The sequence below is a fragment of the Pseudorca crassidens genome, chromosome 2 (genome assembly GCF_039906515.1).
Source record: "Pseudorca crassidens isolate mPseCra1 chromosome 2, mPseCra1.hap1, whole genome shotgun sequence".
NCBI lineage: Eukaryota > Metazoa > Chordata > Mammalia > Artiodactyla > Delphinidae > Pseudorca > Pseudorca crassidens.
The window spans coordinates 11,600,167-11,623,870 of record NC_090297.1 but is presented as its reverse complement, the minus strand read 5'-3'; the positions used below and the strand labels follow the sequence as shown (position 1 = coordinate 11,623,870).

The following is a 23,704-nucleotide window of genomic DNA, read 5'->3' as shown; positions in this document are numbered from 1 at the left end:
AGAGAAAGACATGATTTATACATATGGGTGACGTGGGTTTCCTTACTCAGCTGCCTTGTAAGAATGGCGCCTCTGTGACTAGCACAGCTTGTTTCTACACCTCCTTTCCCAGAGCTCAGAAAGCACGAATAAAGGCAACAACAAACAAAACCCACGATACGGCAGGCACACCTGACCTTATGACTTCAATTTCCCACGCCTGGTGCCAAGACTCTATGGTATTAATCAACGGCTGCTTCAGGGCATTGCAGACGGCCCTGCGGGTTATGTCCTGCATAGCTTCAGTGGGCACCATCCACATGGACCACGTTGTGAATGGTGACCCTGGAGTTGTGCAATATGGCAGCCCTAGCTAATACTTTGATGAGAGACCTATGACTTACAAAGTATGGTCCTGGGCACATCCTGGCTGCCAGTGTACTTTGTCAAACAAGAGTTTTTCTTTATATTTTTCCATCTTGTATGTTGTTCTATGGGTAATTTATCTGCAAATATATTTATGTGCTAGTGGGGGCAGGTCTGGGGAGGTTCCCCTGTCCAGAAGGACACGTACAAAGGAGGCATCCTGGCTGCTCCATGCTGGTCTGCTTGACTCTAAAGCTGAGGGTTATCATGTGCTTATTAGGTGCCAGACGCTGGACTAAGCAATTTACGTACTTTGCCCACTGAATACCACGGTCACTCAAGGTGGTAGGAACTATTGTTACAGGAGTAGGGACCGAGGCTCTGAGAGGCAGATGATTTGTGCATGTCCAGTATAAAAGCCAGTACAGGGCTGGGACGGCGCTGGAGTCAGCCTGACCTCAGGGCACGTGCTCTAACCACTGTGACACCTGCGAACACATCTGGATTCCTAACCGCCCCGCACCTCACCCCCCTCCCCCAATAAAATGCTGTCACACCCTCCTCTATTGGTTATGGTCACCACAAAACCTGAAATAAGTGCTTTCATTTGGGAACTCTTTGTTGGTTAAGTTCTCATCATACTTAACCTGTATGACAGCAGGGCAGTCCCCCGTGGAAACTCCACCCAAGGAGGAAACACAGCGCCCTCACCAGGGACCCCAAAATCAATTGGAAACAAGAACATGCCGGAAGCAAGACGGCCACGAACTTCTTAGAAAAACTGGGCTTCAAAATATTTGATGAGGGATGCTCTTCAATACCTCTCCCTTTTTCCCCTCTTTCTTTCTTTTCTTTTCTTTTTTTTTTTTTTTTGCTGTACGCGGGCCTCTCACTGTTGCGGCATCTCCCGTTGCGGAGCACAGGCTCCGGACGCGCAGGCTCAGCGGCCATGGCTCACGGGCCCAGCCGATCCGCGGCATGTGGGGTCTTCCCGGACCGGGGCACGAACCCGTGTCCCCTGCATCGGCAGGCGGACTCTCAACCACTGCGCCACCAGGGAAGCCCTCTTTCTCTTCTTTTAAACAGCCAGCAGGTTGGGGTCATCAGGAAGTGGAATTTGTAGCAACGTGTCAGTCAGTCCACAGGCCGCCCTCACGCGGGCCCTGCAAAGGGCCCCTCCATGAATAAGAGCGTCACGGATGGAAGCTTCTCAAGCTGGGGACGCCCCGGCAGAGAGCACTTTTGAGAAGATGGGGTTGGGGAGAGTCCTGCAAAGTGCCCTGGGCCCAGGCCAGGGCAACACTTGTGCAGCTGCCTGCAGTCACCCGAGGAATGAAGCAACGTGCAAGTGCGTGTACTGAATAAGAATTGAAAAAATCCGTGTATATTCGAGTGACCGTGAGAGTATGCTTTCCTCTGTGTGAAAACCAGTCAAGGCTACTGCTCCAGCTAGCATCAGGCTAAATGGTTTTCTCCCCTCCTTTTTCCGCAAGTGGGGATCGTGTTTAATTTGCACTGACTAGCTGTGTGGCCCTGGGGAAATTACTTAACCTCTCTGAGTTTCGGATTCCTTGTCTGTAAAATGGGGATCACGGGAGAGCCCATCTCATAGGTTGCTGTGAGCGTGAGATAAGGGAAAGCAGGTGAATCGCTTAGCTGTTCACGTCAGTGATTCCTCCTGCTGCTCTTACAAAGCATCTTCTTCCGTCTTATCTACTCAAGGTTAGAGGTCGTCAGCACTGTTTCCCACAATTATATAAGAAGCACCTTGTCAAATAAAGTCCCCATTCCATATCTGTACACCCATGTTCGTGACAAACTTACTCAAAATGGCCAAAAGGTGGAAGCAACCCAAGTGGCCATGGATGGATGAACAGATAAACAAAATCCATACAATGAAATATTATTCAGCTGGAATGAACCATGAGGACATCATACTAAGTGACATAAGATGGTCACAAAAGGACAAACAATGTAAGATTCCATTTATATGAGGCACCTAGAATAGTCAAATTCACAGACACAGAAAGCACGGTGGGAGGGGAGGAAGGAAGCAGGGGGTTTTATCTGATGGGCACAGAGTTTCAGTTTGGGAAGATGAACAAAGTTCTGGAGATGGATGGGGGTGACGGCTGCACGACAGCGTGAATAGATTTAATGCCACTGTGAACTGTACACTTGAACGTGGTTAAGATGGTACATTTTATGTGTATTTTACCACAATTTTGAAAATGAAAAGTTAAAAACAAACCCCCAAGTGAAGTACCTCCAAGGTTTCTCCGAGGTCTGGGGTGATAGAAATGGATGAAAATGTTCTGAAAGCAGGTTGTGGTGTTGGCTGCACAGCTCCATAAATGTATTAAGATTGACTGAATTGACACTTAAAATGGGTGAAGTTTCTGTTATGTAAATTGTGCTTCAGTGAAGCTGTTAAGAGCAAGCAAGCAAACAACACATGCTGTGATCGGAGACTTTGGAGGATGAAGGAGCTGTTCACTGTCTTGATTGTGGCTATGGCTTCCCAGGTGTACACATATGTCAAAGCCCATCCACTTACAGACTTTAAACCTGTGCCATTTATTGCATGTCAACTATATCTCAATAAAGCTGTGTTTTCAAAAGGCAGAACAGTATTCCATATATAAACGAACTCCTTATAATTTATTAACAATGCCCCCTTTTGATGAAAATTTAGGTTTCAAATGTTATGCCCCTATAAATAATATTTCAATAACTATCTTTGTAGGAAAAAAAAAAAGAAAAAAATGCAGATATTGTTTGCTGCTCCCCCTCTTCTTCCCACCACGGGCAAAGCCACAAAGTCAGAACTTCCCAGGGAGGGGGCCTGGGAACCTGTAATTTTACTGAACACTCCTGAAAAATTCTTGTAATCAGACATGTTGGGGCACATTGAATCAAACTTTGCGAACTTGGATTTTCAGGCTTGGGAGTTTGAAATCCCCTTTTCTTTGATCCCTAAAAAATTCTGTAAGTGTTCCATACAAACGATTCTAAATTTGGGTTTCCCTACTATTGGGAATCAGAATCATCAGGGAGCTTGTGAGAATGCATATTCCCAGGCCCCTCTCCCAGGGAGGATGTGTATGGTTGCCAGATTTCGCATAAATAAATAAATGAATAAATAAATACATAATAAACTATAGGGTGTCAGTTAAATCTGAATTTCAGATAAACACCAAATAATTTTTTTAGCATAAGTGGTTCCTTGCAATATTTGGGCCACACCGGTACCTAAAAATTATTTGTTGCTTATCTGAAATTCAGATTTAACTGGGTGTCCTGTATTTCATCTGGGAATCCTAACTATGAGTCCTCAGGCCTGGGGTGAAGCCCAGACCTGCACTGTTGGTTTGCTCCCCACGTGGTTCTGACGAGGGGGATCCTTAGAACCCAGGTTGAGAGTCCCTGATCAGGTCAACACCTGCTGGGTCAGGAGCCCCTCCTCAGGGCGGCCAGTGGACCCCAGTGCATCCCACGAGTGAGCACACTTTAATGTTGGTCCAAGGAGGAAAAGGGGTCTGAGCAGCTGCAGGAGAAAACTGCCCCAGATTTTCAAAGCCAAACATGGTGGATGCGGCGTCACGGGCCCTGCAGCCTGAGGGATGCTGCCGGTCTTCTCTGAGTGAGTATTTAGGGCTGCCTAGGGGACCCACAACCCAGGATTCTGTCTAGATTCTCTAAACTTTGTTCATTTATACCCAGCCTCGTCCCAGAAAGGATTTGAAGCCTCGGAGGTCTCAGTCCATGCAGCGTTCTCGGTGCTGGCGAGTGAGGTTAACACACCGTCTCTCTGGGACACACATGACAGGTATTAATTGCGTGCTCACCACGAATGGGCATTATTCTGGGAGTTTTACAATTATAACCATCTCATTTAGCCCTCGAGATAAGCCTGCAAGGTCATTGCTGTCGTTGGCCCCATTTTGTAGATGAGGAAACCGAGGTTCCGAGGGGTCCGATGGTTTGTGCAAGAGCACACCGAGTAGGCCAGTGGCAGAGCTGGGGTTCTGACCCAGGACTGTGTCGCTAACCAGCCCCCATCCTTCCTCCCTACTGAACCAGACACTTCTTGTGACTGAGCTTTGCTGGGCGAGTTTTGGGTTACGTTCCGCTTAACCTGGGGCCATACTTTAGGTCCTGATCCCGGGAACCTTTCTGATCCGGTGTGATAACAGCTATCAGGCCTTGAGCGTTTACTCCCGCCAGAGACTTTGACTTTTTACACATAGATACTCTCTCAACGCCCTGCACCGCTGAGAAGACCCAGACCCAGGCATGCAGAGTACCCTGGCCGAGGTCGCAAAGCTAGGAAGTTGTAGAGCACTGATCTGCCTAAAAGGGAAGCATCCATCTCTGCATCTTCAAAAGCACACATCTGCTTTCCACCTCCCCTCGCCAAGCTTCACTTTTCAGGAAAATGCTCTCGCTCCGGGCTGGTCGCTAGGCAACTCTTGCATGTAATTCCACGAAATGCCCAGAAGAGGGCGCGAGGACTCGCTCTCCCCCGGCACCCACGAGATGGGTCTGAACTTGGCGGAATCGCGAAAGCAGAGTGACGCGCTCCAGACGAACTCCACCTGTGGCCGTATCTGAGCCCTAGGCTGCACGGAAGGTGATACAACACGGCGCCTCTGCACCCCACCCCCACCCCGCAGGGGCCTGGACTCACCGAGGCTGGGTTTTCGATGACCAGTTCATAGGTCAGCCCTCCGGACCCAAACCTCAGGATGTCTCCGGGTAAGAGCTTCACAGCCACGTTCTGAATGTGGCACCCGTTGACGAATGTGCCGTTGCGGGAATTGAAGTCCTGGAGAACAAAGCTGCTCTCGGCCTCATTATATTCAATGAGCGCGTGATGGTTGTCGATGTCTGCAGACTGAAATGGAGAAGGGGGACAGTCAGAGCCAGAAAAACAGGAATAACAAGGGGGGCCCTAATGTTTACTAGTGCCACTTACACTGGGTGCCCCAATGTGCTAACCACTTCATCTGGCTGGATGGTCACTGCAATCCTCATTTTAAGAGGAGGATGCTGAGGGTCCGAGAGGTGAAGTGACTTGCCTAAGGCCACACAGCTAGTGAGTGGAGGGTCACCAGACCCTGACAGCAGACCCAGGATAGATGCCCAGTTTTTGGGTAGGGCGTCAGGCAACACAGAGGTAAGAGGGAACTCGGGGGGAATTGGCCACTTTGTAGTTCTCTGATCCCATGCAAGTATCCTTTTGGTTGTCCTGAATGGCAAGACAGCAGAAATGGCCCAACACAAACCAGAAGGGTCAGTTGGCAAGTGACAACTGTCCATTTACTGCAAGTGTTAAAGTTAAGGGGAGGTTTTGTAATAACTGTTGTTTTCTTTTGTTTGTTCTATTCATTTTTAAAATAACATTTTTTTTGTAATAATGCAGAAAATGAGAACTAGAGAAAAACACAAAGACATTAAAATCACTTAGACTCCCGTCCCCCAGAGGCAGGCACTGTGAACACGATGGTTCACATCCTTCCAGTCTTTTTTCTATGCTTACAATCTTTTTAAAAAGTTTAAACACAATTGAGCTCACACCACAAAACATAGTTTTATAACTACATTTAAAAGCCTTGGTGTACAATGAAGGTTTTTCCCATGTGATTAATTATTACTGTTGCTTCTTAAAAGCTTATCAGAATTTATCTAACCAAAGATGATCTATTTTTCAATAGGGGCCCTAGTGTGACCACATTTCCCCCAAAAGAGGGAGACCCCAGACAGTGAATTGTCAGTGGAGTCAGAAACCTCTTGTGTAACCACTTTAGTAAGAAGAATGAGCAAAACTCGGCACCAGGGAGGAAATATCACATTCCCCCTGGCCCCGGTGCCCTGTACTATGGGCTGCAGGGCACGTGTGAAGTCTTCTGTCTTCTCAGGACACTGCCTATGAGCCATCCACCCCAGCCTGAGACTTTGCAATTATTTTCTAAGTTACTCTTCTCAGAGTGCCTCATCCAACTTTCATAGAGTGCACTTGGACTTAGAAACCTATACTAACGTCCCACAATATAATTATAACCAATAGCTTATATTAATAATATAATAGCTTATATTATATGAATAGATAATAATATAACTGCATATATTAGTAGAATATATTAATTACACATTATGTGCAATTACACAAATGCCAGGAAATTTGCTAAGTGCTTTACTGCATTATCCCATTTCATCTTCACAATAATTCAAAGGGAGACTTCCTCATTTAAAAAAATTTTAATTTTTTATTGAAGTATAGTTGATTTACAATGTTGTGTTAGTTTCAGGTGTACAGCAAAGTGATCCAGTTATACGTATATATAATATCTATTCTTTTTCAGATTCTTTTCCATTACAGGTTACTACAAGATATTGAATATAGTTCCCTGTGCTGTACAGTAGGTCCGATAGTTACTCATTTTTTAGATGAGGAAACTGAGGCATAGAATGATTAAGTGTGCCCACAGTCAGCCAGTTTGACTCGCTTGGTTTGTTCCCAGGTTTGCCTGATTCAAATGACTGTGCCTTTCAAATTCCTACCAAACACTCTGGCACTTAAAATACTGAAACACAAGAAGAAAGTGGGAGTAGCTATATTAATTTCAGGCAGAGCCAACTTCAGAGGAAGGAAAGTTATCAGGGATAAAGAGAGGCGATACATAGTGATAAAGGGGTCGATTCTCCAAGCAGACATAACAATCCTTCATTGTATGTGCCCAACAATAGAGCATCAAAGTATGGGAGGCAAAAACCAATAGAACTGCAAGGAGGAGCAGATGAATCCATCATGGTAGCTGGAGACCTCAACAGCCCTCTGTCAGTAATGGGCAGATCCACCAGGCAGAAAATTAGTAAGAATGAAGTTGAACTGAATAGCACTATCGTCATCTGGATCTAACTGGCAACCACGCAACTTCATCCCACAACAACACACATCCTTCTCAAGCTCACATGGAACGTTCACCAAGCAGACCACTTTCCAGGCCACGAAATATACCTCAACAAATTTAAAAGAGTAGAAATTATGTAAAGTACGTTTTCAGACCACAACGGAATTAGGCTAGAAACCAATACCAGAAAGACAGCTGGAAAATCCCCAAATATTTGGAGATTAAACAACACACTTCTAAATAACAGATGGGCCAAGGAGGAAGTTTCATGGGAAATAAAAATTTATCTTGAGCTAAATGAAAATGAAAATACAACCTGTGAAAATTTGCAAGATGCAGTGAAAGCAGTGCTTGGAGGGAAATTTATGGCATTGAAGGCACACATTTGAAAAGAAGATCTAAGCTTCCACCTTATGAAACTAGAGAAAGAGGAGCAATATAAGCCTACCACAGCAGAAGAAAAGAAGCAATGAATGAGATAAAAAGCAGGAAAACAACAGAGAAAATCAGCAAAATAAAGAGCATTTTTTTTTTGTAAAGATCAATAAAATTGACAAACCTCTAGCAGGATAACCAAGAAAAAAAGAGAGAAGATACAAATTACTAAAATCAGTAATGAAAGCGATGGCATCACTACTGATCTCATGGACACTGAAGGGATAATAAAGGAATATTATGAATAATTCTATGCCCACAGATTTTATAACTTAATGAAGTGGACTATTTCCTTGAAAGACACAATCTACTGAAACTCACGCAAGGAGAAATAAATACTCTGAATAGACTCATATCTAGTAAAGAATTTGAATCAATAATGAATAACCTTCCAACGTGGAAATCACCAGGCCTGGATGGGTTCACTGGTAAATTCTATCAAACATTAAGGAAAGAATGATACCAGTTCTCTATAATCTCTTCCAGAAAATAGAAGAAGAGAGAACACTTCCCAGCTCATTCTGTGAGGCCAAACTTATTCTAATAGCAAAACCAGATAAAGATATTACAAAACAGGAAAATTGCAGGCCAATACCTCTCATGAACATAGATGCAAAATCCTCAACAAAATATTAGCAAATTGAATCCAGTAATGTATAAAAAGAGTTATACACCACAGTCAAGTGGGATTTATTCTAGGTATGCAAGGCTGGTTCAACATTTAGAAATCAATTAATGTAATCCATCACATCAACAGTGTAGAGAAGAGAAATTGCATCATATCAGTAGATGCAAAAAGAGCATTTGACAAAATTAAACACCCATCCATGATAAACTAACAAACCAACAAACCACCACAACAACTCTTGGCAAATTAGGGATGGAGGGGAACTTCCTCAACCTGATAAATACATCTATAAAAACCCTAAAGCTAACATCATATTTAATGGTGAGAAACTAGAAGCTTTCCAATTAATATCAGGAATAAGGTGAAGATGTCCCCTTTCACCACTCATTTTCAACATTGTACTGTATGTCCTAGCTAATGCAACAAGGCAAGAAAAGAGAATAAAAGATATATAGATTGGGAAGGAAAAAAAAATCTTCTTTGGTGAAGTGTTTGTTCAGGTCTTTTGCCCATTTTGCAGATGGCATGATTGTCTATGCAGAAAATTCCAAAGGACTGACAAAAAGCCCTCCTGGAACTAGTGAGCAATTATAGCCAGGTTGCAGGATACATGATTAATATACAAAAGTCAATTGCTTTCCTATATACCAACAATGAACAAGTGGAATTTGAAATTAAAAACACAACACCATTTACATTAGCACCAAAAAAAAAAAAAAAAAAAAGAAGTACTTAGGAATAAATCTAACAAAATACTTAGCTATATGAAGAGGTATATGAAGAAAACTACAAAATGTTGATGAAAGAAATCAAAGTAGTCTAAATAAATGAAGAGATATTTCATGTTTATTTGAAATTCCTTAGTGATATATGATGTTTAACATCTTTTCATATGCTTATTTGACATCTGTAGATCTCTGGTGAGGTGTCTGTTCAGCTCTTTTGCCCATTTTTAAGTCGGGTTGTTTGGTTTCTTATTGTTGACTTTTAAGACTCATTTATTTTTGTTTATTTATTTATTTTATTGAAGTGTAGTTGATTTACAATGTTGTGTTAATTTCTGCTGTACAGCAAAGTGATTCAGTTATACATATATATACATTCTTTTTAAAATATTCTTTTCCATTATGGTTTATCATAGGCTATTGAAAATAGTTCCCTGTGCTCTACAGTAGGACCTTGTTGTTTATCCATTCTATATGTAACAGCTTACATCTGCTAACCTCAACCTCCCACTCCATCTCTCCCCCAACCCCCTCCCCCTTGGCAACCACAGTCTGTTCTCTATATCCATGAAGACTCATTTATTTTGGATACGTGCTTCAGCATCTTTATTCATAATTGCCAAAAACTGGAAGCAACCAAGATGTGCTTTAAAAGGTAAATGGATAAACAAATTGTGGTACATCCATACAATGAAATATTAGTGATAAAAATAAATGAGTTATCCAATAACAAAAAGACATGGAGGAATCTTAAATGCATATTGCTTAGTGAAAGAACCTAGTCTGAAAAGGTTACATACTGTATGATTCCAACTGTACGAAATTCTGGAAAAAGTAAAACTATAAGGAGAGTAAAAGATCTGTGCTTGCCAGGGGCACAGGGGCTCTGGGGCTCAGGGGATTTTAGGGCAGTGAAAATATTTTTTATGATACTGTAATGGTGGATACTTGTCACTATACGTTTGTCAAAACGAAAGAACGTACAACGTAAAGAGTGAACCCTAATGTAAACTATGGACTTAGTTAATAATAGCATATCAATATTGGTTCACCAGTTGTAACAAATGTACCGCACTAATGCATGACGTTAATAATAGGGGAAACTGTGTGTATTGGAGGGGTGGATATATGGGAACTCTCCGTATTCTTTGCTCAATTTCCTGTAAACCTAAAACTGTTCAAAAAAATAAAGTATTAAAAAAAATTAAAACACATTAGTTCTTTGGAAAATGTCACCCACATCATCTTCATCACCATTCCCATTGATCTTTGTGTCCTCTGAACATTTGATAACCCATGAATGAGAGAAATTCTGTGTGTTACATTTTGTTTTTCTCTTCCCAGGCTTCACTACTTTCAGTTCCTCAAAAACTGTCAAGCCATTATTAAGAAATCAAAGCAAGCAGGAAGTTTTAAATGACTCCACAAAATTGGGTGAGCCTCTACCACGTGTTAGGCCAGGAGACAGCTTCCTAGTTCTGCCCTATAATATCACTCGCTCCCTTTACCTGGAAAATTGCTAAGTGCTACTACTGGACAGATGCCCTGCTGCTAATACAGACTGACTGTATAAGCTCCATCCTACTGAGCTGTCCAACTATGAGATGAACTGTTATTTATTTATTATTATTATTATTATCCTTATCATCATCTAACGTATTTTGAGGGCTTCCTGTGAACTGGGCCCTGCTGAAGCATTTTGTGTGCATTTTTTTCATTTAATCTGCATGACAGCTCTAAACAGGGTTCTATTATTATCTCCATCTTAGAGATGAAGAAGCTGAGACTCAAAAGGTGAAGTGAGAGGACAGCATTACCTTGATACCAAACCCAGACAAAGACACTACAAGAAAACTACAGACCAATATCTCTTATGAACACTGATACCACAATCCTCAACAAAATATGAGGAAACTGAATTCAACAGCACATTAAAAGGATCATACACTATGACCAAGTGGGATTTATTCTTGGAATGCAGACTTGATGTTTCAACATATGAAAATCAATCCATGTAATAATACATCACATTAACAGAGAGAAGGAAAAAAATGATCATCTTGATTGATGTACAAAAAGCATTTGACAAAATGCAACACTCTTTCATGATAAAAGCACTCAACAAACAGGGAATAGAAGGAAATTACCTCAACATAATAACGGTCAAATATGAAAAAGCCCATAGGTAGCATCATACTCAAAGGTGAAAGACTGAAAGCTTTTCCTCTAAGATCAAGAATAAGATATGGATACCTGCTTTTGCCACTTCTATTCAACAAAGTATTGGAAGTCCTAGCCAGAGCAATTAGGCAAGAAAAAGAAATAAAGGCATCCAAATTGGAAAGGAAGAACTAAAATTATCTCTGTTCACAGACAACATGATCTTACATGTACAAAATCCTAAAGAGTCCATGAAAAACCACAACCCTCTTAGAACCAATAAATAAAATTCAGTAGCAAAATCGTAGGATACAAAATCAACACACAAACATCAGTTGTGTTTCTATATGCTCACAATGAACAATCTGAAAAGGAAGTTAAGAAAATAATTTCATTTCCAATAGCATCAAAATGAATAACATATTTTAGGATAAATTTAACCAAGGTGGTAAAAGATGTGTACACTGAAAACTACAAAGTGCTGCTGAAAGAAATTAAAGACACAAATAAATGGAAAGACACCCTGTATTCATGGGTTGGAAGACTTAATATTGTTAAGATGTCATTACTACGCAGCAGGATCTACAGATTCAATGCAATCCCTATCAAAATCCCAATAGCAGTTTTTGCAGAAATAGAAAAATCCATCCTAAAATTCATATGGAATCTCAGTGGACCCCAAATAGCCAAAATAATCTTGAGAAAGAAAAGCAAAGCTGGAGGCCTCACACTTCCTGATTTCAAAACTTACTGCATACAAAGCTACAGTAATCAAAACAGTGTGATACTGACATAAGGTCAGGCACATAGACCAATAGAATAGAATAGAGAGCACAGAAATAAAACTTTGCATACATGGTCAAATGATTTTTGACAAGGGTGCCAAGATTATTCAATGGGGAAAGAACAGTATTTTCAAGAAATGATGCTGGGAAAGACTGCAAAAGAATTAAGTTGAACTCTTACCTTACACCACATACAAACATTAACTCAAAGTGGATCAAAAACCTAAACGTAGTCTAAAACTATAAAATTTTTAGAGGAAAACACAGGAGGAAAGCTTTATGACATTGAATTTGGCAATGCTTTTTTGGATATGATACCAAAAGCATAGGCAGCAAAAGTAAAAAATAGATAAATTCAACTATATCAAAATTTAAAACGTCTGTGAATCAAAGGACACAATAAACAGGGTGAAAGGCCATCTAGAGAATGGGAGAAAATAGTTGCAAATCACAACTCTGAAGAAGGGTTAATATGAAGAATATATAGAGAATTATAACTCAACAACAACAACAAAAAAACCCCCAAATAACCTGATCAAATATAGGCAAAGAACTGGAATAGACATTTCTCCAGAGAAGATATACAAATGTCCAACAAGCATATAAAAAGATGCTCAACATTACTAGTCATTAGGGAAATGCAAATCAAATCCACAGTGAGATACCACCCCATACCCATTAGGACGGCTACTATCAAAAACAAACAAACAGGGCTTCCTTGGTGGCGCAGTGGTTGAGAGTCCGCCTGCCGATGCAGGGGACGCAGGTTCGTGCCCCGGTCCGGGAAGATCCCACATGCCATGGAGCGGCTGGGCCCGTGACCCATGGCCGCTGGGCCTGCGCGTCCGGAGCCTGTGCTCCACAGTGGGAGAGGCCACAACAGTGAGAGGCCCGCGTACCGCAAAACAACAACAACAACAAAAACAAACAAAGAGCAACAGAAAATAACAAGTGTTGGCAAAGATGTAGAGTAGGGGAACACTTATGCACTGCTGAGAATGTAAAATGGTGCAGCTGATGTGAAAAACAGTATAGCGGCTTCTCAAAAAATTTAGAATAAAATTATCATACGATCCAGCAAGTCCACTTCCGGGTATATACCCCAAAGAATTGAAAGCAGGAACTTAAAGAGATATTTGCACACTCATGTTTATAGTAGCATTATTCACAATTGCCAAAAGGTGGAAGCCACCCAAGTGCCCACTGACTGATGACTGGATAAGCAAAATGCGGTCCATCCATACAGTGGAATATTATTCAGTGTAGGAGGAAGGAAATTCTGACACTTACTACAACACGGATGAACCGTGAGGACATTATGTGAAGTAAGTGTCACAAAAAGGCAAATTTTGTATGATTCCACTTATGTGAGGTACATAGCGTAGTCAAGCTCATAGAAACAAAATAGAACGGGGGCTGCCAGGGGCTGGGGAAGGGGGAAACGGGGAGTTGTTGTTTAATGGGTACAGTTTCAGTTTTGCAAGATGAAAAATTCTGAGACTGGTTGCACAACAATGTGAACCACTCACAACTACTGATCTGTACACTTAAAAGTGGTTAAGATGGTAAAATGTATATGTATTTTACCACGATTTAAAAAGTGGCTAAGATGAAGTGACTCACTCAACATCAAGATGCTGGCACAGGGCAATGTCAGGGTTTGAACCCAAGTCTAATTCCAAAACCTGCACCTTTGATTTGTACCCTGTGATTTCCAGAGTAGAGAGTGATTTAATAATGAGAGAGGAGACAGGCAGGACCTAATATAGAAAGCAAGTGCATTTTTTAAAGGCTTCTGCATTTTAAATATCTTTAAAAAGTATATAGTGAGTCCATAAAATATTGAGACGTTTAAACATCTATCAACAATGACCATTCTGCTCTGATGACTCCTGTGCTTTGAGGAAGCCTCCCCGGGAAGCTGACTTAGTTATGACGTTGCCCTGAGGTTCGCTGACGTTGTCGCTGAGGTTCGACGTGTACCTGGAACCGCCCTTTGGAGCTAGGTTTCAACCCTGCATCACCTGGAACTGGGAAGCCCCATCTCAGACCATAACCTCCCGATCCCGGCCTTCCTTATCCTCTCTCTCGTCCTCTCCTTGAGTCACATAGCCTTTGCTCCCCTTCCCCTCCCTGTGGGTAATGCCCTACACTCACCCAGCCTGGGCCCTGCTCAAGCCCACCAGCTCCTTCAAGTCCATCCCGGCCCCCAAACCCTCCTGCCACCCTCATGCTTCTGTCCCGAGGCTGCCCAGTGCCCTTTGGGCCCCCCAGCCAGCAAGTCCCTGCTCTTAGGCTTTTCATTCTACTTTGACAACAGCCTCCTAGGTCTTCACCTCCCGCACCTGCCGGCATCCTCCATCTGCTTCTCCCGACCCTCCTCCATCCCTTTCCACGGCGCCCTCTGCCCAGCAGGCCCACCTGTGCAGCTGCATCATGGGCTGATGGGCTCCTTGCCTCTGGTTTCTGGTTGGGTTTGGCCAATGGGGGGTTAGAGGTCAGAGCAGGGAGGAGAGAGGTTGGGGTACTTACTCCCCTGGCTTCCTTTCTGTGGGGCCACACAGCTTCTCTCAGAGGACTCTACCCAGCCCTCGGGGTCTCCGGGTCCCAGGAAATGCCCCTGCCCCTCACCCCTCAGCTCTGGGGGTGGGAACAGTCCTCACTTATACTAGCTCTGGGCCCTGCACTATCCTTTGTGGTTTCTCTGAGCCCTGCCCACTCCCTATGGAGTCCCTTCATGAAACTCCCGTCTATCACCCCACACCCCTGTGAATGTACCTTCAGCCCCCCGCCAGGACCTGGACTTCCCAGGCATGGAGAAACTCTCAGATGGGACCTTCAAGGCTTCTCTTAGCTGCCAAGGGCCTCCGGGTGGTCCTGCCTTCACCCCACCCTCGTCTGGTCCCTCTCCTCAACCATCTCCGCTTTAGCATCCTCATCTTGACAGTGTAACTTCCGTCTAACCTGTGAACGTGCTTACCATCCCCTCGGCCTAGAAACGCCTCCCCTTCCCCCTTCCTGTCCTTTATTGTCAAATGGCTTCAAGAGCGTTCCTTTCCCGCTGGGTCCTCAACCCACTGCCATTGCCCTCGGGGCCCTCCTCGGGCTCTCGGCCTCCCTGTGACATGTGACACAGTTGTCAGAGAGAGGCACGTGGCCTGATGGTTCAGGTGTTGGGGAAGCAGGACAATGTGGTGGTTATTAGACTGGGCTCGAGTCCAGCTCTCCTACTTCCTAGCAGGGTGACCTTAGGCAAGTGATACCTCAGTTTCCTCATCTGTAAGGTAACAAAAGGACAGTCTTATAAGTTACTGGTGACGTATAAATGATACATACAAAAGCCCTTAGGAGAGAACATATGGCAAATGTGAAATGTTCTCTATGAAGAGCAAGAGGATGGGCTCTGGAGTTAGAAAGCCTTGAGTTCAAGTCCCACCTCTGCTACCTTCCAGCTGTGCAGCCTGGGCATGGTTCTTTGCTTCTCTTCAGTTGCTCCCTGAGCAGCAAAAATGAGTTTGATAAGCTGGGCTTCGTAGGATTGACAAAAGGTACTGCTTGGGGAAATGTTCAAAGGAGTGGGATAACTTTTTTTTTTTTTTTTTTTTTTTTTTTTTTTTTGCGGTACGCGGGCCTCTCACTGTCATGGCCTCTCCCGTTGCGGAGCACAGGCTCCGGACGCGCAGGCTCAGCGGCCATGGCTCACGGGCCCAGCCGCTCCACGGCATGTGGGATCTTCCCGGACCGGGGCACGAACCCGTGTTCCCTGCATCGGCAGGCGGACTCTCAACCACTGCGCCACCAGGGAAGCTCAAGGGATAACATTTTTGAAATTAACTCGTGTGTGTGTGTGTGTGTGTGTGTGTGTGTGTGTGTGTGTGTGTATGTGTGTGTGTGTGTGTGTGTTTTATCTATTTCTTTTAACCTTTTGGTTCTTGGCTATCCCATCCCCCAGCCCCATCCCCCCACTGCCTCAGGAAAGGGATGTAGTGCAGAAATAGTAAAAAATTGGGGTTTTCAAAAGAATAAGGAAATGAGGAAATGACCAGGCGCTGGTGAGACGACGAGTCTGGGAGTGGAAGGAAAGAAGAAGCTTCTCTGCTTCCCTGTCAGCTGGATCCTTCCTCCTCGGTCTCCCCGGGAGAGCCCTGTGGACCGGCAAGGCCTCAGGAGAGGCTGGTTCTGAAATCAGACTGCCCGAGCGTGGTTCCCAGTGCCCCAGCCTCCCTCTGTGACCTCAGGCAGGATACTCAGCCTATCTGTGCCTCAACGCCCTCATGTGTAAAGTGGGGCAAACAACACTAACCTCCTAAGGATGAAATGAGTTAATACACTCGAAAGTGCCAAGAACAGTACCTGGCACAAAGCAAGCTGTCTCTGTTATTAATCCCCTCAGCCTGGCAACAGCTCTCTGGCTCCCTCACCTCTCTGACTGCTTCCAGGTCTCCATGCCGGGCTGCTCTCCCCTCAGATGTCCATTTCCTCCTCACTCTGTCCATGGGCTGGGGCCACTGTACCACCCCCTCGATTCGCAGATGTGTATTTCCAACCCCTGGTTCATCTCCAGGCCCCAAACTGCCTGGCTGCTTCCTGGAGCTGGTGCTCACTCAACCAATCCTGCTTCTTCCCCTCTTGTTAATGGTATTAACACCTTCCTTAATGGTTAATGGTATTAACCTTAATGGTATTAACCTTAATGGTTAATGGTATTAATCACCTTCCAGCTCATCCAGCCATCTTTCTCCATGGCCTGTGGCATTGATCCTACTGATTCCTCCAGAAAGCTCTCAGACCAGTCCCAAAGCAATGGTCCAGTCAGGTGGTAGTATTAATGTGGTGGTAGTATTAATGTAGTATTAATGTAGTATTAATGTGGTGGGCAGAATGGTCTCCCAAAGATGCCCATGTCCTGATCCCCAGAACCTGGGGATGTGCTCCATTACGTGGCAAAAGGGACTGTGCAGATATCAAGGTTACTAATCAGTGCTCTTAAAAGAGCACTGGGGACTTCCCTGGTGGCGCAGTGGTTAAGAATCCGCCTGCCAGTGCAGAGGACACAGGTTCGAGCCCTGGTCCGGGAAGATCCGACATGCCGCGGAGCAACGAAGCCTGTGTGCCACAACTACCGAGCCTGCGCTCCAGAGCCCACAAGCCACAACTACTGAGCCCACGTGCCACAGCTACTGAGTCTGCACGCCTAGAGCCCGTGCTCTGCAACAAGAGAAGCCACTGCAATGAGAAGCCCGTGCACCGCAACAAAGAGTAGCCCCCGCTCGCCGCAACTAGAGAAAGCCTGTGCTCAGCAACGAAGACCAAACACAGCCAAAAAAAAAAAAAAATTAAAAAAAAGAGGGAGACTATCCTGGGTTATCCAGGGGGGACTAATCTAATCCCACCAGTCTTTATAAGCAGAGAACTTACTCTGGCTGGATTGGAGAGATGAGTGGTGGTTCTTGCTGGGCCTCCACTTAACAGCCCCAATGCTCCTCTTCCTGGGAAAGCACCAGGTCAACGTTTCCTCTTTACCCAAATCCCCCACTAGATGGCGCCACCTCAGCCCGTTGCATGAATGAGGATCACGAGAACATTCATCTCACATTTCACTGACAACCCTCATTCTGGATTCCACAGGGTGGAATTTCCCTAGCTTAGTCAATTATCTTGTTATCGCAGTTAACTGAGAATTTCCAATTTAGATATTAGATGTTCCCAAAGCTAAATTTACACTCAAAAAGTGAAGCTTCTTTTTTTAGAAGCTTGAGTCAGCTCAGTCTGAAACTCAGCCCCACGTCCCCCGACTAGCTGTGTGATTTGGGCCAGTTCCTTAACCTTTCTGAGTCCCATTTCCGTGTCATCAAATGAGGATAATAATGATAATAGTAGTTCTCACCTGCACAGGATTTGTTTTGAGGATATAATTCTATAAATAGATATACAGAACATACATAGATGATGTATAAAGCCATGTGAGATACAGTAAGCAGTCCATAAATGTATGCTGTAGCTGTTTGTATTACGTATGCTATTCAAAAGATTATGATCTTTCTTTCATCTCACATCCATCAGAATGGCTACTATTAAAAAAAAAGGGAAATAACAAGTGTTGGTGAGGACGCAGGGAAAGTGGAACCCTTGTGCACTGTTGTGAGAATGTAAATTGGTGCAGCCACTATGGAAAACAGCATGGTGGTTCCTCAAACAATTAAAAATAAAATTATCATATGATCCAGCAAGTCTACTTTTGGGTATATATCCCAAAGAACTGAAAGCAGGGGCTTGAAGAGATATTTATACACCCATGTTCATAGCGTTGTTTGCAACAGCCAGAAGGTGGAAACAACCCAAGTGTCCATCGGTAGATGAATGAGGAAGGATATTTGGACACATGCCACAGCATGGATGAACCTTAAGGACATTATACTCAGTGAAAGAAGCCAGTCACGAAAAGACAAATACTGTTATGATTCTACTTCTGTGAGATACCCAGAGTAGTCAAGGTCATAGAGACAGAAAGCAGAATGGTGGTTGCGGGGGGCTGGGATGGGGGGGCACGGGGAGTTGTTGTTTCATGGGTGCAGTTTCAGTTCTGCAAGATTCAAAGAGTTCTGGAGATGGATGGGGGTGACAGCTGCACAACAGTGTGAATAGATTTAATGCCACTGAACTGCACACTTAATAAAAGTGGTTAAGATGGTAAATTTTATGTTATGCATATCTTACCACAATAAAAAAATGAGAAAAATGAGATCACGATCGAGCCCTTTCCTCTGAACTTTTTCCTCTTGGAAGCCCTCCATCTGCCGGTGAGAAACTAGGTCCATCAGTTGCTGTGGTGGGAACTGACCAATGAAATCAGCCGCCAGTTCCCAAACAGGGGACAAAACATTCCCTGAGGACTGGCGAGACCAAACAGGTGAACCCCCAGAGCGAGGAGCACTTGGGGAGAAGCCAGGGGTGAGGTGGGGGTGGGGGGGGTATGGGAGCACGCCCCAGGCGGGAGGACAAGCGGGATGCAGATGGGGAGCCAGCAAGTGCACCCTCCCAGGCCTGTTCCATTCCGTGGATTTCCCCACAGAGAGTCCACCTGTCACCTTATGTCTCACAATGTAAGTGTTCGCTTAGCATAAGAGAAATGTGAATTAAAATGACACAGGTACCATACTTCACCCCATAGATCAGTGAAGATCCAATGGGTGGTCAGCACCCTAGGCTGGGGAGGGAGTGGGAGACAGGCGTCCACTGCTGGCAGGACACCACATCCGGAAACCCCTGGTGGGCAACGTGGCCATGCCCATCAGCGTTACAGCTGTATGTGTCCTTTGACGAGCAGACATACCTGCACGTCCGTGAAATGATGCAAATAATAGGACAGTCCCAGCAGCCTTGTTTAATAATAATAAACAAGATTATGATGTAGGCTCTGGTTCTTTTCTGAGAGGCAGCCCAGAACTGGCAAGGGCCAGGAAAAGGGACGAGAGTCATCTGGCTGGATGGGATCTGGTGTGTGTGTGTGAGATTCAGTCTGGCTTCACGACCCTCCGATCCCAAGCGAGAAGGGCTGACCCAGGCTGGAGAGATGGCTCTACCCATAAGAAAGGAGCCAGCTGGCAGGACACTGACCACCGAGGGTGGAGGTGCGGACACCAGCATTTCATCCCCCTGTCATGTCTGTTCTTTCTTTTTCTCCTCCATCTCCACCCTCCCAGCTGCAGCCCTGCGCTGACTTGGGCTGTCCTAGAGCTCAGTCTTCTAGGGATCCTGGAACCTCCCCAGGGTGGGACTGGGGGAGTCCCTGGGGAGGAGGTAGGGTCAGTCAGCCCTTCATTGTTTAACCTTCGCTTCTCTTTTCCTCAAAACAAGGTTTATTGAAATAATACACACACACACACACACACACACACAGACACCCACACAAGCAGGAGCTCTGCTGATCAAGAAGGGAGAGGGAGGGAACACTGATGGTGGGGTTCTCGAAGTGTGGTCCTGGAACCAACTCCAGGGGACTCCATTCCCCCCACCTGACCCTGGGGAGCATATAAATGTGAAGATTCCTGGGCCTTACCCCAAACCCACTGGGTCAGAATGTCTAGGAGTTCATGTTTAACAACCACTCTTAAACATATGGAAAATCCAACAACCACTGGCTTGGTGTTTCTTCATTCTGGAAGACTTGAGCCCCTTTCTCAGCAGCGTTTAGATAACAGCCATATCCAACTCTAAAAACTACAGTTTACAAGACACATCAAATCACATAAATTACAACTCGCAAGGTTTAGCTGTGAAACGGGCAAGGCTGAGGCTTCTGAGCCGTGTAAGACGGGAGAGGGGAGACTGTGACTAGAGCTCCTGGTGGCTCGTCTGCACACAGCAGCCGGGATGCTCACTGGCAGGTCTGCCCCTTGTTTACCAGCCTTCAAGCCTTCTTCCCATAGCTTTTCAGATAAAGATCAAAACCCTTACGGTGACACGAAGGAGGCCTACTTGTCACTTAGCCCTCCTCCTTCCCACTCTGACTCTGGACGCCCTGGTTTTCTCTCAGTCCCTTGGGCTCACAATATGCTCTTCCACCCCAGGGCCTTTGCACATGCCATTCCCTTCTCCTTTTGTCTAGTTAAGTCCTCCTTGTCTTCCATATTCCTTTCCTTTACAGCCCCAATGTTGGAATGGAATTAGTCACACCTTTGTGGGATCATCTGACTTACTTCTCTCTCTCCTGGCAGCTTCCTGATTGCAGGGACCAGGTCCAGTTCTGCCATCGCTGTGCCCCTAGACTTGGCTTGGTGCTGAGGCTCTGGGTAAATACTGTGCAAATAATGAGTGATAACAACAGTTATCACTGTTGACTATAAACAGTTCTCACTAGCCTGGCTATAAACAGGCTTCCTATTGCCTTTAGGGAACCAAACTCCTTACAGGATATAGAAAAAAAGCCTGGACGGGAAAACCCTGCAAATATCAATATTGATTTTTCCCTGAGCCAAATGATTACAAATGACTGTTATTTTCTTCCTTATATTTTCCTTTCTCCCAATTTTTAAAAACAAGAAGCATGTAACTACCTTCCATTATTGGAAAGAGTAAATGATGTTGAAATACTACGATACCAATAGTCAAAACAACATGTCAGCCTTGCTGATGAGAAGAGATCTTTAGAAGCATGACTGCCTGTTCTTTAGGATTGATCCAGGCAAATAAAACAAACAATCTTTTTTATTTGCTAGATGTAACCTCTGGGTAATTGCAAGGATGACTTTTTATTAATATAAATCCCTGAATTTTATTTAGTGGAATGACCTCTAGTGGCCTCAATAACATAAACTATAAATTGACTACTGGATTATTCCTCGGGATGGCTCGTAGCTGATCAGGGGTGATTCTTCTGATCAGAAAGGCCCAGTGAAGTCAGCAGAGGGGCAACTTTTACCTTGTTTTATAAAACTGGAAAATGTTGATATGTCTATAGGTTTCAATTCTTCAAAATGGACCCATGTCCCCACACCCCTCTTCAGAGCAAGTCTCCTCTCCCATTTAAGCTTTGGGAAGATGATTTGTCTAAGAGAAGACAGAAGCGCCCGTCAAAAGTCTATCCCCAAAACGCTTGGCAATTCATGTATCAGCTGTCCTCCAGGGATCCCAAATGAGCTCGTGCTTCCGGAAATGCAACTGATTCCTTCATAAATCAATGTGACTGTAGCTGGCAGCAGTGATGTATTTATTTTCTTTTCTTTTTTTTTTTTTTTTTTCGGTACGCGGGTCTCTCACTGCTGTGGCCTCTCCCGTTGCGGAGCACAGGCTCCGGACGTGCAGGCTCAGCGGCCATGGCTCACGGGCCCAGCCACTCCGCGGCATGTGGGATCTTCCCGGACCGGGGCACGGACCCGTGTCCCCTGCATCGGCAGGCGGACTCTCAACCACTGCACCACCAGGGAAGCCCAGTGACGTATTTCTTAAGCTAAGTCCGAGGAGCAGTAAGCAGTCAATTATTTTTATACAATGAATGCAACTCAATTTCTGTCTAGTTAATAACTGTCATCATTGGTTCCCTCTTCCAAATGGCTTATTAATGTCAGTGGATCCTCATCTCAACCCTGTGCACCTCTGAGGATTCTTCTCAGTCTCTGTTTTATGAGACCATAATAATGATCATTGTGTCATTTACTGAGCACCACATGCCAGGCTCTTTAGGTGCATTTCTCACTTAATCCTCAGAATAACCCTGTGAGGTAAGGGGTTTACAGACAGGGAAAAGGAGCTCAGAGTGATTAAGTAATTTGGTTGAAGTCACTCAGCCACAAAGTAGCCTAATGAGATTCAAACCCAGGTCTGTCTATCTCCAAAGCCTGTGCTTTTAAAAATTACTACAGTTTTCTAATATCATAGTCAGGTTCAAAACAGAGATCTCTGTCTCTACTTTAGCCAGACAGGAAATAAAACTACCCCAAATCTATGCCTTGTTAGGATAAAGAAGAAACTACAGTGCTTCTTCTTCTTCTTTTTCCTCCCACTTTGCACACTGCACAGATTTTCTGTGTCCTTGAAGGGAGACCGTATCATGGAGGAGAATCTCACGGGGAGGTTCATGGAGTTATCTTTAAATCTGTTGAGTTTACAATAAACATTCTCAGAAAACGAGGAATAAAGGGGGAAATTTCGCACTTCGTAAGAACATGTATAAAAACCCTACAGCTAACCTCGTACTTAACGGTGAAGGACTGACTGCTTTCCCCTAAGGTCAGGAACAAGTGAATATAAGGATTTATACACTGCTCTTGTTCAGCAGAGTCCTGGAAGTCTTAACCAGGGAAATAAAGCAAGGAAAAGAAGATTAAAGGCATTCACATCTCCTTTTCTGAAAGGAGAAATAAAATTGTTCTTATTTGCAGATGACGTGATTGTTTATGTATAAAATCCCAAGAAATCTACAAAAGCCCTTATATAAGAAAGTGCAGTTAAGGTTGCAAGATACCAAGAAGCATACAAAAATCAACTGAATTTCTATATACTGTCAATGAACATGTGGACACCAAAATTAAAAATGTAATACCATTTACAATCACTCAAAAAAAAAAAAGAGAGAGAAATACTTAAGTGTAAATCTAACAAAACATGTACAGGACTCGTATGCTGAAAACTACAAAACACTCATGAGAGACACTGAATAAATGGAGAAATATACCATGTTCATGAATTGGAAGAAAATGTAGGAGTATATCAATTATTCTCACATTGATATATAGGATTAAACACAATTCCAATCAAAATTACAGCATGATATTTTGTATATACAGACAGGCTTATGCTAAAATGTAAATGGAAAGGCAAAGGAACTAGAATAGGTTAAAAAATTTTTTTAAAGAAAAGTGGGAGGAATCACTCTACCTGATTTAAGACTTGTATAGCGACAGTAATCAAGGCTGTGTCATAATGGTAGAGGGACTGACACATAGATCCATGAAACATAATAGGGAACTAAGAGATAGCCCCCATAGAAAGTATGGCCAGATTATTTTTGACAAACTTGCAAAAGCAATTCAATGGAGAAAGGATAGCCTTTTCAACAAATGGCTCTGGAACAACTAAATGTCCACATGCAATAAAAATGAACTTTGACCTAAATCTCACATCATAAACAACAGTGAACCCAAAATGGTTCATAGATTTAAACATAAAACTATAAAACACTTAGAAGAAAACATAAGAGAAAATCCTCAGGGT

The 23,704-nt window shown here is 44.0% G+C and overlaps 1 protein-coding gene across 1 annotated transcript in view; it reads right to left on the bottom strand.

Moving 5' to 3' along the window:
• The window catches only part of LOC137215627 (transmembrane protein 51), a 205,145-nt gene that overhangs the window by 108,722 nt on the left and 72,719 nt on the right, over positions 1-23,704 (bottom strand). The window contains exon 3 of the mRNA XM_067721146.1: positions 5,036-5,242. Within this exon, the coding sequence (XP_067577247.1) occupies positions 5,036-5,242 (207 nt within the window). The remainder of the gene's footprint in view (positions 1-5,035; positions 5,243-23,704) is intronic.